Here is an 18,817-nt window from a genome sequence, read left to right on the forward strand (position 1 = left end):
GGACCAGTGCAGAATAATCCTCCTTGGAGGTGATTCCTGTCCTCCATCCTTTGTAGGCCTTTATTTTTCACCTCAGGAGGTCTGCTAGGTCTCTGGAGAGCCAGGAGGGCTGCTGTACCCTCTTGCTGCCTTTCCTCCAAGATGGAATAGACTTAGCTTGTGCACTGAGGATCACTCCCTTGAGGAGCAACCACTCTTCTTGAACTCTGCTCTCCCTGGGGTCATGGTCCCTTAGGGCCTGACTGACAAGCCTCCTGAGCTTGTCAAAGTTGGCTTTCCTGAAGTCAAGGACTTCCGTGTTGCTGACTGACTTGCCAGCTTTACAGAGAATGGTGAAGGTGATCAGTTCGTGGTTGCTGTCACCCAGCTTCCCATCGATCACTAGGTCGCCAATTAGGTCATCCCCAGTAGCCCGTACCAGGTTGAGCAGCGCTTTTCCTCTTGTTGGCCCATAGACTTCTTGAGTCAGGTAGAGGTCATCCACACACGAGCAGAAGCTTTGCGACCGCTCGGATTTTACTAAGTGATCCTCCCACGAGATGTTCGGGTAATTGAAGTCATCCATGACAGCCATGGTCCTGGAGCATGCAGCCTCAGCCAGTTCCTGGGTGAACTCCCACTCCTGGCTTTGGGTGGGAGGTCTGTAGTAGATTCCTGTTGTTGTGTCCCCTGTGCCATGTTCCCCACGGATTTTAACCCAGAGGGTCTCCAGTCGTCCACCCTGGTCGCCAGTATCAGCTTGCAGGGGCACGTAGCTTTCCTTAACATAGAGAGCTACATCCCCGCCCCTTCTATCTACACGATCCCTCCTGTACAGGGTATAGGCATCTATACCTAAAGTCCAGTCATGGGTGGAGTCCCACCAGTTCTCCGTTATCCCTATGACGGCATAATTATTTGCATTGATCAAGAGGAGGAGCTCCTCCTACTTATCCCCAAGCTCCTGGCATTTGTGTACAGGCAGGCAAGTGTCCCCTTGGGGGCTCTTGCCTTGCCCACAGATTGTACCAGGGCTGGGGCAAGAACTGTACCATTATATTATTTCTTGGCTAATGCTGGTTTTTGACAGAATCTTGAACATCATCATAAATTTATATGGGGGGGAAATGTTCTTTTGAAGCCATGATTTTTACAGAGTTCTTGCATGTCCTTAGGATCTGAAGAAAATCAAAGATCAACCCCTATAAGACTTTTAGAGTGATTTTTTTTCAATCAGTTCTTTACTATGTGCACATAGCTTTGTGCTATAGTATGTCTCAACATACCATGACAAAAATAAACTCCATATACTCCCCTCCTTTCCCCGTTTCTTAGAGTTTATCAAGAGAAGAATTAAGTTATATGTAAACATATGATTTACTTGTCTGTCTGTGTACTATACATATCTTTTAAAATATACTAAAATAGTAATGCTGGGCATGTTTGCAGTGTGCGTGCTGTGTTGATTCCTAGCCTATTACATACTCACTTGCTGCACAGCTGGCCGCTGGGAAGTGTAGGTGGATAAATTACCAGGTAGGACAAAACCTAACTTCTCTACATATTATGTTGTGTTGCAGGAACAATTTTAAACATAAAACAACATTTGCATACTTATTTAAGGTTTTAAAAAGACAGGTGAGCTTCACTATCCCCATTCTACAGATAGCAAAACTAAGGCATAGAAAGGCGAAGTCTCTTGCTCAAGGTCACATGGCAAATCAATGGCACATTGGGATTAGATCCAAAAAGTCCTGACTCCCAATGTTGGGCCATAGCCATTGGGCTACACTGGTTCATTCTGGGAGCCTTTTCTATAATTCCTTCTACAAGTGATAAGAATCTTTCCTGTCTGTAATTCTGTTTCATAGACATATTATTACTTGTATTTAGTTCTTATTTGTGACTTCAGGAAGAAGGGAAGGCTGAGCTTGGTTCTCGGGGACTTTAGCAAACACTAAATATGCAAAAGCCTCCAGTAAGTGTCTTAAATAAGGAAATGTATTAGGATGAATTAGTTTGCAGAGGGCCCTCAAATGTTGGGTCTCTTTCTGTTCTAGTATTGTATGGGCTTGATTCTGATGCTGCATTAAAAAATAGGGAATTTACTGCAAGGACTGATAGCTCCAGGGCCTGCCATTTTGTCCCCCAGAGCGGGGGCTTCCTAGGCAAAGGCAGCACAAGCCCAGCCATTATTCCTTAACCCACTGCTGGAGGAAACAACCTCCTGGGCAAAAGATTGTTCTTTCTCTATAGCTGTTCTGCCTTTGGCATTACTGCTGGAGATGCTGCTGAATAGAAGCTCCAAAGAAGGTTTTGCAATGGGGATGCTTGTCCGCTAGCAACTAAGCAGAGCCTCATCAGTTCAAGATGCAAGTAAATTTTAGGCAAGCAAAACAGCTGTTTTTCAGTGTTGGACATAGAAAATTGTCTGGCAGTTGTCTTAGCCTTTGTACTCTTTAGATTGGCCAGCAGTGTTCTTGATGAAGTAAGTGCAGCTGCTCCTGCATTTATTCTAGCTTGTACAATAGTTTTCTACCCCTCTGTGTAATTTAAGGAGCTGTAACACTGCATGGGGAAGGATCCGCAGGTAACCAGAACTGCCGTGTTCCAAGTCTAGCACTGACCTGTGGTCTTGGGCAAGTCACTTAACCTCACTCTTTTACAGTTATCCATCATAAAATGAGAATAGTGACCTGCCCTGAGGGATTAGTTAGTTAACTGCCCGAATTCTGCCTTCAGTTATACAGATACAGCCCCAGGTGTGGGAAGGGCACAGGTGAGGGCAAGGGGCTACTAGCCTGTGGCTTGTAAAGCACTCTGCAGTTGGAAAGTGCTAGGCATTATTATTATTTATGTGCTTGACTCACTCTATCAGGTCTTCATTTGGGCTTTTATGAGGTTTAGGACAGAGAAGCAGCCCCAAGTATGTTACTTTTTTCTGTTCAGAGCTAAATTCAGTGACTGAGTGTGCAGGAGCCAGAGCACTCCATGAGGGCTTGGAGACGCAAATTGCCAGACCAATCACAAACAGAAACCTCCAAATGCATCCAGACCTTCATTTTTAAGGACATGCTCCTTCTGGCAACAGTGCACCAGAAAATGATATTGGTGAGAAACCAGGTCTCATATCTCAAAAGAAAAAAAACCAATGGATGACAAGTGCTTGAGCACTGACTTTTGAATACTTTGCACTTAGAGCTAGTGCCTTTGTTGGGAGGAGCTAAGAGGCTATGCCTTTACTGCTGCTCTCCACTGTCATTCAGATCGTCCTAACACACTGTCTCCTCTAAATAGTCTGTTAAGTCCCATTTTGCCTGTGTTGAAGACACAGCAAGATAATCACTGCCTTGTACAATGACCATAATGAGAAGGCTCTTTAATGAACTAATGGCTACTGGCCTTGTTGGTGTTGTGGGGGGAGCATTACAGCAAAGGGAGAAAGACAATTTATTTTTAATGCTCTTTAAACATCTCACAGTAAATCACTCCTTATTACTGGTGGAGTGAAATAGGCAAGTCATTATATATTGTGCGGTATTTTACTTGTTATGGCACAGTGGGTAAAAAAACCCACTTGATTGTTGTCCCTGTCCTTAAAGAGCCAATAGTGAATATTCAGAACAAGAAGAGACAGGTGATTCACTTTGAGGAAACACACACACACACACACACACACAACAAAATACCTATATAACCATGTCTAGGTCCCAAAGCTTAGTTTTAAAAGGTTCCTATGAACCAGAGGGATGGTTGTGGAGGAGTGTAAAGTCATAGTTATCGTGCAGTCAGCAAGGAGAGTTATGCCTGTGTCCTGAGATTTGCAAAGCCAATAGAATAGATGATAAGGAGGTTTTTTTTAAGGGGTGTGGTTTTTTTCTTCCCATGTATGTAACTTGCAAGCTGTTTATGGCAGGGACTTGCCTTGAGTGTATGCTTTACTGCATGTTTGGGAAATAAAAAGCATGGCGAAGCATAACAATCAGTATATTTGTACATATAGCAGACCAGCTTCAGGGCTTATGGCAATCTCTGACTATAAGGACAAGAGGAGACCTCCATGTGGGAGCAGTTGCCCCATCTCTGCCTGCCATGGGGCCACTTGCATCTTCCTCAAAGTATCTTGTCCTGGGCACCATCACAGGAATACTGCACTATAGAGGCCTTTGGTCTTGTCCACACTGACAGTTCCTATGTTGACCAAGTAGGGCATGTTCCTTGTTGCTCTGATGTTGGGTAGGTGCGGGGATTGTCTTGGTTATTGTGTTGTAGGATAAGAAGGATATTTGTCACATATCTATTGGAAAGTATTTTTAAGCAAAATAATATAACAATAACTTTTATATACTTCTTTATCTGTAGTTCTCAGTACTTTGCTAGGACAGGCAGTATGATTCTCTCTGCTTCCCCATTTTAAGGTTTGGGAAACTGAGGCACATAGAAGCAACTTGCCTGGCAGAACAGAGGAATATGATTCAGATCCCGTTATTCTGAGTTCAGTGCCTGAGTATGGGAGACAGTTTAGACAGTGCAGAGCAAGAGAAGCAAAGCAGTGTTTTAGGGATATGCTGAGGGCAGAGTTTTATGCAGGCTTGAAAGTAAGGATGTACTGGAATTTATTACTTTGGAACAAAGGTCAGATGCTCAGCTTTTTGCTTTCTTGCACTTAATAAAGGAGAAATGTGAGCGACCATTTATTTTCTCAAGGTACCTGGGTGGGCATGCAGCCTGTAGTGGAAAGATACAAACTCTTGATGTAGCTTTGCCTTCTTGCTTCTTCTGTTGGCATTGCTGGCACATGACTCATTAGCAAAATCCCTGACACAGAATAGGTTGTCTTACTTTTTCAGTCCCCTTCCCCCAACAAACATACACTTTGTGTGTTCATATAGACAAAATGAGCCTGGCATAATTTGAAGATTTCCTGAAGAGGTAAGGGGGTATCAACAGATCTACAAACTCCAAGTATGACACATTCATTATGGGGAAAAATTAAAAATATAAACACATCCCCATTTTCCCAAATGGAAATGCCAGACAACATCTATTGTCATTCCCTATGTTTGATTTGTTGGCTGGCTATCTGCCATTTTTCTGATTCTTGTCTTCAAACTTGTCCTCGCTCTGTACTCCTGCCTATACCTCAGCACTTTGCCCTTCTCTTGCACCCCTTGCTGAAGCAGTTTTGTTCCTCATTCATCTTCAAGGTTTGCTCCACAGGTACAATTGTCTCTATTCTGTGCTCATTCAGTGTTGTAGGATCACTTTCCCACCTTTGCCTATCAATTTAAATTCTTTCTCCTCTGAAGTTTCACTTCATTATGGGAAAGGCATTTAAGAGTTATGTAGCAGCTCTTGCTTCTTGCTCTCCATGGAAAATGTAGTACTTCCTTTCTTTTTTTCCTCCTGTTTTCCCCTCTGTTCTCTTTTATGCCAAATTTTACATTGTAAGCCCCTGAAAATAGGGACTCCCTCAGTTGTACTAGTAAAGGTACCGTGCACCTATGGAACCAGATGAACAACCTGAAACAGTCAAGAGTCCTGATTCTTATCCTGGCTTGATCATGGACTGGTTGTGTCTGAGACATACAACTGCACTCTTCTGCCTCAGTTTCTGCAGCTGCAAAATGGGGACAGTAGTACCTGCCTATTTTGTGGGGATAAATCGTGAATGTGTGCTTGAATGTTGCTTTATTAATCAAGACAAATCCTGTTCCTGGTTAAATTCCTTTTACGCAGCTCTTAAGGCACAAAAGAGGGATGAAAGTTGCCTAGGTCATACGTGGATTCCCCTCAGCACAGGCTTCGCATGGGCAGATTCAGGATTTTGTAAAGTATGTGTGTGTGGGGAGGGTGGATGTGGGGAGAGGAGCAACTGGTAACGGCAGGTGTGGTTGCACTCCCTTGCTCCCAACTTCCCTTCCCCCACTGGGGCGGGCAGCCCATTTCATGGGAGCAGCAGTCAGAGGCTGTTTCAGGTAAGATCTCCCTTCCCTGTCATGCTTAGCACTCCCCTCCCATACCCGCTTCCTCGGCCCACTGCTATCACTGTCTCCAGTATCTCTGGCTACCCCAGGGACGGGGGGAGCTCCAGAGCTGTTCTGGAGCGTGGGGAAGGGATGTTCCACTGAGCACAGGGGGAAGGAGAAGTCTTACCTGGTCCAGGGACTTGGTCCCTGGCTGCTGCTCCCATGGCATGGCATGGTCTGAAGGTGATTGCACCACTAGATTTGCCCCTGTTTCTGCTTAGGGGATGTTCTGGCACATACCTTTAGGGAGAAGGGGAAGCTACAGCATTCGCCCAACCACAAATTACAGAAGCCCTGTGGTTGTTCTAATGTGTGGCCTAAGACCCAAATATGAGTACGTGTCAGTTTTGATTCCTGCCAGTAATTGGTTGGTCTAATTATCTGATTTCTTTACATTTCTACTTATCCCATACTTTTTAGGTACTCTTGATAGTTATCAAGAAACCCCCCCACCATCTGTATAACCAGAAGAAAGCTATCAGAAATGTCACAAAATGTGACAGCTAAAAAGCACAGATATTAAATAAAAGCCCCATCCCCTGAGCTTCACCCTAGCTGCCATCTGGGGGAACATCAAAAGTTTCCCTCTAAAAGATGAGCCATGCAGCACTCCCCGCTGGTCAGTCTTCAGAGGGTGTTTTGCAGGAAGGTGGGGAGCAGGTTCTAATGCAGACGGCCGTTCACAGAGGACGCTTCTTTCTCTCAAAATGAGAGCAGTCCCTCTTGACTCCCTGCTTGCTGATCACAACCCTGGCAGTATGACAAGGGGACAAAGGCACCTTTCAAGTGAGCAGGTTCTTAAGCCATTGAGGGTTTTTATAGGTCAGCCCCCAGTGCCTTAAATCCCCCCCTGAAGTTAATAACAGGCTAGCTCAGAAAGCACTTGTATCACATGATCCTGAAAAGATGCTCCAGAGTGTCTAACTCCTATAATTTTTGTTTTTCTATTGTAAGTGTGCATGTTCTCATTAACCATGTAAATGTCTGGGACTTTCAAAGCAGCTTTTGGTTGGGATCAGCCCACCATAAAAAACTCCAGTATCTGAGGTAACTCTCTAAACAGCAGTTCTCACAGGACAGGGGCAGAGTTGTATGTTTGCATAATTATTCACAAGTATTCAGAACTGTACCTGGTGGGAAAAAAAGGTTGGCTTAGTTTGTTTTTTTTCCTTCCCTGTAGGTAACGTAGATTTTTTGTTGAATGTTTTGGTTAAAAAGCAAATGTTTTGATCCCGAACATTGGAACAAAATGCCTTATAGAGTTTCCACGCTGCATCTTAGCCATGGTACTCCCATGAGCAAGACTGAGGGGGAAAAGTGGTGTGCAGAAGTCTAACTCACGGAAGATTACAGAAATATAAAGCATATGCTGAGGATGTAAAAGTTACTTTGGAGCATTCTTTTTCCAACCCCCAAAGTATGGGGAGAACATAGGTATCTTATACCCACATACAGAGGGCATATTTTGAAATTATTCTCTGGAGAAGTTTAGAAAAGAAACTGAAGGAGACTCAAAGCTAGAAGTGATAGAAAATGTCAATGGGAATTTTCCATTAGAAAAATGTGATTTTAACAAAATTGAAACATTTTGCAAGATTCTGTTTCAACGCTTTATGCCAACATGGTTTATTTGGATTTCTATAATATTACAAATATATTAAAATCAAAATAAAATATCAACATAGAACCAAACTTTTAGTGAAGACAGTCATTTCTGAACAGCTACAGTCAGACCTTTATTCCAGCACTATTAAATAGCAATAAAAATGAACAGCCAAGAAGATAGTCTACCCCAGGAAAATATTACTAACCTGTTCCCTCAGTGCTGACACTGCCCTGTTCCTTGAATATTAGATCTTCCTGCTTTCTAAGAGAATCACCTCCTGTCCTTCCATCTTACTGGAATTCACATCTCCATTGCTTGCATCTTTTCTGGAGTACAGCTCCTGAGCCTCTCTGTTTTCTTGCATGCTGATGATTCCCAGTGGCTTTGAGCACTTCTTCTGTTGTTATTACCAGGGGCAAATGTTCAGTAGATTTAAGGGCAGGGTTTGGGAACCTACAACTCACTGGCTGGATCTGGCCTGCAGACTTGGGTCTTCAGTAGTGGAGGACTTTCCCTGTTGCCACAATGAGAAGTGGTGGCTGGGTTCTAGCATCCACTTGCCTGCCTCTGACCTGAACTTGGTCAGTCCTAACCACAGCCTTAAAAGGTTGCCAAGTGCTGGTTAAGGGAATGTGCATTAGCTGCTGGTTCAGGTGGACTGGCCACAAATGGAAATTAAATAGGTTCAGGACCTCTGGAAACATGAGTAGTCCTGACAGCTTAGTAAGCAGCAGGTTGTTCTACAGTCCAGCAGTACAGACCCATCTATTATTGTTCCTTTTGAAAGCTTAAAAAAATCACAAGGTGAAGTGGAGGCTCAAGGCTGAAGTCAACAGGCTCATGAAACTGTCTTAAGTTGCAGGAAATTTGCTTTGCCTATGCTCCAGTCTGTAGGGATTGTCAGCTGTGGTTCTGAGAGAACTGTCTCAGTAGCTGAGGGACTTTGATTTGAGTTTTACATGCACACAGACACAGAGCTGAGTTTTTTCAGGTGGGAGCCTAAACAGTTAATTTCCATCTCCCGCATGAAATATGCTTTTCCTTTTCTCTGTTAACTTGCCTGCTCTCCCAGCCTTTGGAAGTAGCTCATCAAATGTGACACTGATAATCGGCTACACTGCAAATTTCTTGTAAAAAAATAAATAGCTTGGAGTTACAATAGCAGCAGAATCACTAAATGCCAAATCCTGGCCTTGCCTGCGATTGGTGCATAGATGAAAACATTCTTCCTCTTTCTTCTCCACATCAAGATTGCAGGGTATTTTCAACAGCACTCAGCTTCAATGTAATGTTGCTATGCAGTAACCAAGACAAGCTAGCTTAAGTTTACTATGCACAGTCTGGTTTTGGAAACTAAACATAAACACACATTATATAAACCACCACCAATTGTTTTTAATGGAAAGTAGAATCTGTGGATTAAACTGTTTCCTGGATGGGGCACAATCTACAAGTGCTTACTTTGTGACCCAATTCTGCTTTTCTAAAGCTGAGAGTAGTAGTAGTAAATCACACATATGCAGGCCACACTTATTGCTCTCACAAGTTTTGCTTTATCAGCTGGCATCCTGACCTGTAGCTATCCAAGAGAGGCTTTAGGGTACACTTCTCAAGCAGAGGTCTGAGTGCTCTGGAAATAGTGCATACAGCTCCCATCCTAGATAGCTAGGCCTCCTGATAAGTTTTAGCTGACTGAAGTCTCTCTAGCTGCCACCAGAACTTTTAATCCTTCAGGCATGATTCTACATGCCATTTCTTTGTGTTGGCCTGCTAACAGAGAATGCTGCTTGTGTTTCACTTTCAAAAACATTGCCTAAAATTCTCTTGTTTTTGTTTCTAACCCAAAATATCCAGCTGGCTTAATCAGGGTTAGGAATCAGTCTCCTCCCTAACTTACATGCTTCAAAGGGGAAGAAAGTTAGTAAATAGTTCCCAAAACTGGGAGGACAAGGCTATGGAGGACAAAAATTCCCCTATTTGTAAAAGCCTCCCAGTGGCTTTTACTGTCTTCTCTAATTGTTGTATCTTCTTTTAGGAAGTTCACAGCAATCTGATCTTTTTTTTTTTTTTTTACAGCATCAATATAATGCCTAGACTCAGAGCAAATGCCTTCCAAGTGTGAGCACATTTTGTGCGTTTGTTACGGTCTCAGAGTATTGTCTGAAGGGCTTTCTAAGGCATCTGAATGCTTGCTAGCATTCCTAGACATCCATTGCTTACTTGATAAACCCAGTACTGGCCTTACCTTGAAGAATTTTATGTGGCCTTAAATTTTCAGTTTTGTGAAATGGTGTATATATTATTTTATGCTAACTTAATGCTGCAGACTAGTGTCAGATGGCTGGCCACAGAGGCAAAAATCCTGGTACAACGCAGGCAGACATGGTGTAAGCTACCATCATGCAACACCATGCCCTGTTCAAATATCTCAGACAGGACCTGGGAGAGAGCTTGCAGGAGTGAGAAGTCCTTTAGTATTTATACATTGTCATAGGTGTGCATAGATTAAAACGTCAGAGACCAAAGCAAAACAGATGATGGGTTCTTGCCCTGAGGCGTTTACAGTCTAGATGAGACACAAATAACATTCATTCCTTTGGCCACTCAGCCTTTTGCAAGCTGGTGAACTCAGTGACAAGGTCCAAGCCACTTGCAGCATATTTTTGTGGTTGCCACTCCATTGGGAATTAGACTAAGAGCACCTACTTAGTGAGAACCAGAATACAGTAACATCTTCTAGTCCTTAAAGAGCCACACCAAGTGATCTCTGGGGCAGAAGGCCCAGTCTCCTTGCCCTTTAGCCTTTCCCTTTTGGTTTCTCTGGTAAGCCTTGGAATTGTAAATTCCCCAGGTTTTCATCCCTTGGCAGACAGCTCTTGCTTTCCTGTGGGTTTCGCAGTAGTCAGACTGCAAAAGAGCCAGAGTTTGTGTTACATGCATAGCATAAATATTCTTCACCCATCCCTGCATGCCTATGAACCCCATATCTTATTTGTACAGTTGTGCAGGAATACTTCCCTATCAACTCATCCTGAAACACTGTCCAGCCCTCTGATTTAATCTCTGTGCTCCATTATTTGCCACAGATTCAACAGTTACACCTCAAGATAATGAAGAGGCTGGAGTAGTTCTTTTTTAATGTAATTGAGAACTAGAGGGATGAAAGTTAATTACATGTACTTTTAAAACAGAAGGAATTACTTTCACAGTTATTCACAGCATGATTACACAACAAGTAGTCATTCAGGGGAATTCATTGTTATCAGATCGTATAGGAAGCATACAGTAACTAGAATTAGAAACTTGACAGAATACATTTGACCAACAGTATTGCTGGCTAGCTTAGTAATAAGACAGGGTCTACAGATCTTCTGCCATCAACAGATCACTGCAGAGGTAAGGAAGGAGTTCTACCCTCCCAGTATGCAACATTATTTAGCTAGTTCGATGCATCATAGATGATGATGAATCTATTGTCAGTACCAAGTGCCCAAATGTGCCAACTATTCAATTCAGTGGAGCAGTGTTTTGAATGATAAATCCTGTAGTCTGGTCTTAGAGAAGCTCAAATCCTTTGGCAGTTTCATTGCTGTGGCTGTTGCTGGCCCTAAATTGGCTTGTCACTCATGCTTGTTAAGTTTCATGGGTGTTGTTCACTGTGGTTTTGCTGCTTTTTTCAGTGTTATCAGCCACTGAGGTTTCTTGAATGAAAGACAGCACAATTCCCTCCCCTTTTGTCTTTACAACTGGTTTCTCTAAAACCAACAAAACCCTCACTTTTGCACTCCAAAAAGTCTGCTGCTCCTGCTTTTGTTTCTCTCTGCTAGCTGATAAAGTTGACACAGTGAACTTGGTTCCAAAGGCAGTTTTACCTGCTTTGCTGACATTGACATTGTGACTGTATGGCCTTGCTCAGTGCTGGGGACTGTAAGGACCCTCTGCTTTCACTATTTTTCTAATAATTTTGTTACTTTGAAATATATTATCAACTTTGTCCATCCCTCTATCACTGCAAACAGCATGCCTTTGCTGATCATTGCCTTGGATTAATGAATACACTTCCATTATCAAAGTTTATATGCATGTCCCTCTAGCTCATGTGAGAACTTTATGTAAAAAGCGCTGAAGATCCCAAAGGTAGTTCTCTGAGAACATACTGCTACTTATCTCAGACTTGCAAATAAAGTATATGTCAAGCAGGAGTGCAGCATTGGAGGGTAACCAGTATCCAGGCCCCAGGACTTTGTAGCTCATTTTCAAATGACACCAAGTAGCATTAGGAAGCTACTATGTTCTCGGAAGACCCGTGTAATATTTACTCCCTCGGCCCATTGTTAAATAAGCATACAGCTATACATAATAGATAACTATAGCAACTACATATACATAAGAGTTGTGAAGCCTCCAAATAACCAACAGTCTATCTGCTTCAAGTTCTGTGCATTAGGGTCCATCCTTGGGATAGGTAGAGGATATAAACAAGCTGTACAAAGGAGAATTTCTTAATTCCATATTGAGCCCCTGGTTTTAGGTATGCGGGTGAAAGCCTGTGTAGTAGAAGAGCAGCATTCAGCACCTGAGCTGTTTCCCTATTTGAATTAGGTTCCCTGTGCTTCTGAAAACATTACCCCAGAACTGCTTTGTCCGTTGTAGCTAGTCAGTGTGATGAAGCTATACTTGTTTATAGTATCAGTCACATTTTTTGAAAATCCATTAAGATACCACTGCCACAATAGAGCAACACCTGAAGTTAAGTGGCTATGACATCCTGAGACAGTCAGCTGTTAGGGGTTGGTACTGCTGACTAAGGGATTGTATAGGGCCTACACTGTAGGAGCCAACTTGATTGTGATGTTGGGGTGCTGCTACAGTACATATGTTAAGTAACAATCTTATTTTTTATTGATGACAGACCACTTAGATTCAACCTGGGCCTATCATGAAGTGGGAAGGTTACAAAGTTCTGTGGCTACTCTCTTCGCAGTGTTATTACAGACCCCCAGCTCTCCTTTCTGTGCATTCCCCATGTATTCTTATAGATCCTGTTTAGTGCTGCAGTCTTCTCTGTGGCCTCTGTCAGTGCTTTCCTTGAATCCTGTGGGAGCCAAACTTTTTGGTAGGCATGCTCCCTCCTCAAGTACCACTCAGAATCCTCTTCCTCCACCAGACTGCTCTTCTGCTTTCTGATCTCCTGGTAATTATGCACCACACAGGCTGCCTGCACCATTTGTGGCACTTGTGCTGCAGGTTGGCCACTCCTGCTCTAATCTACACAGAACATACCACCTATGATGATCTTTTAACTCATTTGGAATGAGTAACCTAATTCAACACCTTTTTGCATCCTAGAAACCTAAGCTGGGTTTCAGGAAATAGCTTAAATATTGAAATTCCCTCTAACTGTGGAAATTACCTACTGCTACCTATTAGTTCCAGATGCTTTTGATTATTTGTAATGAACTTTTACATACCAATGAAAATATAATAGGAATGAAAGTCTATGCAAGAAAATTACTTGGATTAAATTAACAAAAATGACTGAAACTCATAACTTGCTTTCCAAGGTAATATGTGAAATAAAGGGTGTATTTTATGTAAATAAGGGTACATTCCTTACAATTCTTTGGCATATGAAGGCTAGGAACCTTGACTCAAGATTGCAATGATAATTATATGCCCAAAGCACAGGAGAGAAAAGTGCTAACTTTTCTTATAATTTTTACTGGTGGCTTGTTTTCTGCCATGGTTTGGTGCACATCTTATGTGCATGTCAGCATGTGAATTAATTCTGACAGATTGCGTGGCCTTGCTGAGATTTAAAATATCCTTTTCCCTTATTCTAAACACACTACCAACTACTATCCTCCCCACACCTCAACAGTTGGACTTTCTCCATTTTTTTTCAGAAGCACACTCCATCAGCACAGCACACGTATGACCTCCCAGAACTCTACAGAACTGAAGACTATTTTCCTATGAACTATGCAGGTACAAAACATAAAAGTCATTAATGTCTGCACTTAGGAACAGCTTTTAGGAAAAGGTTGCTTGAAAATTTTTCCATGTCTGATACGATTCTCTGGTTTTGTTCTTATGATTTGTGTACTTTGTCCTGTCTTTAATAAAAACCTGAATTCTGTTATGAACAAAATGTATATTAATATACTGCAATGACAGACAAAAGTGGACCATAGCTCCATTATACACTTAGCTGGTACACCTTTCTGGAAACAGCTCATTTTAAAGAGGAAATTAAACCTTTTAAAACATCATGTGTGGAAATGTAAATACCATTTAAATACATACTTTTCTGAGTTTTGATCACGTTACTTAAGAACAACAGTTTGATTTATCACTGAAAAAAATATATGAAAACTTGTCATTCTGTTCACACTGACATTTGGAAACCTATTTATACAAACAAAGCTGTAGTGCTGTAGCTTGGTAGATTAAAACAATTTCAGATTATCTGTTCACATTAAGTTCTAAAATTGTATCAACACTTACTGCATGCTCTTTCCATACCTGAAATAGCTGTTGTGTTATAGATAACAAACAAAACCCAACATGGCAATTTTGGATATTTGCTAATAATTCTACATGGCCAAGACATTCAGGACCATTCATCAAAATAGGATAGGGCTTCAAAAGCCTTCCAAAAAGTTGTTTGTATAATGTACTTTGAATCATGTAAATAAACTTTCTGCAAAGCTAAAAAAGACCTTTTGACTGTATTTTTTGAATAGCAGACTTAACCAAGGCCAAAAATGCCAAACTATCTTCCTATATAATCCTGTAATGTAATGAAGAAAAACAAAGAGTAATTGGTTGGGGAATTTATGTACATGAATGGTGTACACTAGGAAAAGACTGTTATATTTAGTCATGAATCTATTAATCTCTCCTATTAGTCATGGAAAAATCCCACTATTGCAGTGATGATGGTTAATGTTTTAAGTATCAGTCAGAAGTAAGATACCCAACTGCAGAATTTTGCTTATTTTATAGTCTTATATGAAGTAGCAACTGGCATCAGGTAGATGCACTGAATGCACACTTTCTATTAAAGTTCTGTTTTCCCATTTTTGTTTTAGGACAAAGTTCCTTAATAGCAGGATAATTACTGGCAGGTCTTACAAGCTTTCAGTTCTGTCACCCTCAGTACTGAGAAGAATTCTTTCTGGAAAGATACCATGTTTTCAGCTGACCACTCTTTTGAGGTAAATCTTTATGCAGTCAGTCAAATGACTTAACATGAGTACAGTCTTATGTTCACTGAGCAAATCCTGGTCTCCGGCCTCCACTGAATGGAAGGTTTCCCAAGATTTAGACCCTTATGTTGAAAAGAGACATCAGCTTCATCTAACTCTGTACCAAACAGTGTAGCCTTCAAGTTTTCTACCACCACTATTTTTAAAAATCTTACTTTTCTAGTATTTCAAAAACAACATTTCTCGGCTCCCACAAAATGTATGTAAAGTAGAAAAACCTGAGTTGTCATTTATCCTACCAGCAGATAGCCAGGAGGCTGGAATGTGTAGCATAAGAATCCCCCACAAAAGTAATGTCAGCTTCTGATTACCAAAGTCTAAATTCTGGGCTGAAAGCATCTTTATGCTTAAGTGGAAAGCTAAGAATTGCAATGAATAGTAACATTAAATTTAAGTTATACCACAATACAGGTATTTTACAAAGGTCATAAAACATGTTAGGTTTGCCTCTAGTGCAGCTTCACTTGCAGATTAAAACACTTTAAAGATTAATACAAAGTACCCAAAATAAAAAGAATGTACTCAGGCTGGCAAATGCGGTATTGAAGAGAAGAAACATTAATTAGCCCAGGAAATAGAAGTTTAGATGAAACCTGCTATTCCTTCCTTTTGGGGGAAGGACAAAGGACATTCCAGTTAGGGGCAACACATTTTCATCCAAACACTTAGCGGGAGAGGGGTTTAAAAACTAACTTCGTAAAGTCTCCAATACCTTTTTTTTTTTTTATCTTGCATCATTACAATTTAATGTCTCCTAAAAGACCTTTAAAATCCTAAAAGAAAGTTACATACTTACATGAGCACAGGACTCTCTCTAATATTCATGTGCAAAAGTGCTGGTTTATTTCATTACCGAGTCTAAAAATTCCATCAAAATTACAAGTAGTGTTCAGTTGTACTGACGCTTGCAAATTATACAAGGCTCATCTCATCACATTGTGTATTTGTAGAAGTTAGCATACTACATAACAACACACTTTCCTCAACTAGTTCTTAAATTACTAGCATCTCTGATTGTCTATATTTGGACAAAAGTAACTTCTGATTTTCAAGCAGGCTGTTGTTAAATTGACCCTTTGGAGAAGTTTTAAAAACGAGTCTCTCGTCTCCTCTAGTAGAAATAAATTTAAGGTAGCTTCATAGGCGGACCGAGGAATTCCTACAGCTGTCTTCTTTCCTCACTAGAAGGTCGAGTAGGCAGAATTCACTTTCTAGTATCAGGCACCCAGATGGTTGCTGTGTGCACACAGCTGTCATAGTACTAACATTCTGCTTTAGAGTGCATATACAAATACATGTGCTATCACAGTGTAACCCCAGTAGGATTTCCAACTTTTAACACAGGTTTTGAGCGGTTTCTCTAGTTTTGCTAGTCCACTCTTTCTTCTACTTCTGAAAGTAGAGTAAGAATTTGTAAAGATCAATGCTTGAGACTGCACTAAACAGAATGGAGGCTATTCTCTCAATTGGATTAGAGAACTGTCCTAGTCTAAAATAACATCTAAGTACCAAAGGAGTATCTTAAAGTCTCTCTCCAAGTTGAAACAAACAAAAAAATGTTTTCCTTTTTAAAAGTAGAAACATTTTTAGAGAAGGAGCTTTAATCTAATCACTATGTAAAATTAACTACCATTACCATGGACATTCCTGCAAGTAAAACAATTCTAAATATTTCTTATTTACATGCATACCATTAGCTCATTAGAAATACCAACTCAGAGGCAGCTTCAAATTTTCTTTAAATCTTGTTAACTATAATTATGTCAATTATTATATTAGGCATCAGCTTACAACAAACTGTTTTACAGGCTAATCATTTATGGCATCTCAACTAAACACTAGGAAACATTTTTAAAGTGTGTAAAGGACAATTTCAGAAATATCAAAATATTTTATTTTCAGCCATGTGTGTTACAGGCTTCCACCACCAACACAAAAGTCTGTCTGTACTAACATTAAAGTGTTCTAAAAGAGCTGAACCTGAAACATAAAAGGCACTGTCAGCTTTATTTGTTTATATTTTAAAGTTATTTTAAGCCTTTTAAGCCCTAATAGAGATTGACAAGTCATTTCACTATATAAGAAACGATAAATCAAAGAAATAAGATTCTTACTTTTTCCCTAATAAAGTTTTCTGACAAATACAATCAATAGTCCACAAAGGAAAAAAAAGCTATGAACAAATAAGGATAGAAGAAGCAAAACTCAACCCATGTTTTTAAGAACCACCTCCTTCCGAAGTTTTATGGACTACATTTTACCTGTTTCTGGGACAAGTACATAATGTGCTGTTGTAGGTAGTAGCCAACAACTTTTCAGTCAGCCAAATATGGGTTCATTTATTTCTGGTGAAATAATTACAATCACTGGGCAAAAATACCCATTGGAATCAAGGGTTGTTTTTCTTATATTTCTCTTTAATGTAACATTTATTTCACACTTTAAAAGCATGGTTTGAAATTTATCCATTCAGATGTCTATTTTTCTCCTAAATGAAAAACATTTTAGGGAAAATGGAGCTGGCAACAACAAATACACATACCAGTATTTTTTCCAATGTGAAAAGAAATTCAGAGACCCAGTAAGACCCTAAGCAGACACCTGTCCATTGCTTCAGCAGGAAATCTCATTCTGAAAAGGTAAGAGACCAGTGGCACTGAAAACTGGACAAGGGGCATAATATATTTTAATATAGGGCATATTAATACTTTGTCTTTGGGCTTACTTGGCATGCTCACTTCCATAGCACTTAAGAGCATTTTCCTAGTTCACCGTTAGTAATAGTGAACATTTTTGCTCCAGATACTTTCAAGCCTTAAAACCATGTGACAATGTTAAGAAATTGGTTAACTGATCAAAAGCAGATCCCTGCCTCAGTTGCACTATCATGAACTGCTTCACTATAGATTAAACAAGTTAATGAAGCAGGGGCAACTTCCTTCTAGACACAATTTACCAAATCCTAAACAACTTTCACCTGTTTAACCATCACTAATATAGTGTGTACTACTCTTTTCACACATGCTTCTGGCTTGATAGAAAATTGAATGAATACATTAAAATCCTGAAAAGCTAAAGGACATTAAAAGCCCCAGTACCATATGGGATGTCATTTTATTTGCGCTTATGTAACTCTCACTTGTATTTTAGATTTCTCTACAATGGAAGATCACACAATTAAAATCACAGAACAGGGGACAAACATTTCATAGTATGTTTCTGCCACAGTAGTCAAGACCTGTGTAATCCCGTCAAATCAGATTTAAAGCTAACTCTGTCACTTGTATATAATTTTTTTGGGGGGGGGAGGAGTAGGTGGCGCGGGGGGAAGGGTGGAACACTACCTAGCTCTTAAAATAGTTTTAAAGTAATCACCATCTTTCCTACAACTGACACACAAAAGAATTTATAAAGGGAAGGGCTGGTATACTGTTGTAGCTATGATGGTCCAGGAAGCATAGGAGAGGCAAGGGTTTTTTGGCAGTATCTTTTATTGGACCAAATGTAGATCAATTAGATATAGTAGTTAGTTCCAATAAAACATCTAAAAAATGCCCCCTCCCCCAATGCAGGAAGATAATTCTTAAAATACAATTATCTTCACCGATTACAAAATAATGAAAAAAAATCTAATCCCAGTTCTATTAGATGATTCTGCTCTTCCTGATTTTGGAACTACAGAAGTACCATAAATCTGAGCACATGCCACTAATCTAGTAACAAACAGTGCATAAAGATGAAAACTAGCAACTTCTTTGTTTAAGGTGAAATTGGAGGGGGAGGAGAGGAAACTTTTAAAAATACTCTCTAAAGAATTCAGTAAATCTGGAAGAGCCCCATAAACTTGTCAGAGCACAACTTCAGAACTTCTTTCAAAAGGGGTGGATGAAATAAAGCACATTTTAAAAGATGCTATTACATGGCATTTGTAA

The 18,817-nt window shown here is 40.4% G+C and overlaps 1 protein-coding gene and 1 long non-coding RNA gene across 3 annotated transcripts in view; one reads left to right on the forward strand and one right to left on the reverse strand.

Annotated features, from left to right (window-relative positions):
• Window positions 1–14,333, forward strand: part of BCAS4 (breast carcinoma amplified sequence 4) — a 59,771-nt gene extending 45,438 nt beyond the window's left edge. For both annotated transcript variants that reach the window (XM_019548123.1, XM_019548124.1), the window contains exon 5: window positions 13,521–14,333. In XM_019548123.1, coding sequence (XP_019403668.1) covers window positions 13,521–13,625 — 105 coding nt within the window. In that variant the 3' untranslated portion in view covers window positions 13,626–14,333. The remainder of the gene's footprint in view (window positions 1–13,520) is intronic.
• On the reverse strand, window positions 695–13,179 carry LOC109318749. The gene is made up of 3 exons (XR_002103314.1): window positions 12,095–13,179; window positions 8,837–8,839; window positions 695–706 (listed from the first exon to the last, which is right to left on the reverse strand). It is a non-coding gene; the product is annotated as an uncharacterized LOC109318749 (long non-coding RNA).
• Window positions 14,334–18,817: the final 4,484 nt, after the last annotated feature.

This window comes from Crocodylus porosus, unplaced genomic scaffold, assembly GCF_001723895.1.
Source record: "Crocodylus porosus isolate Cpor-Errol unplaced genomic scaffold, CroPor_comp1, whole genome shotgun sequence".
Lineage (NCBI taxonomy): Eukaryota > Metazoa > Chordata > Crocodylia > Crocodylidae > Crocodylus > Crocodylus porosus.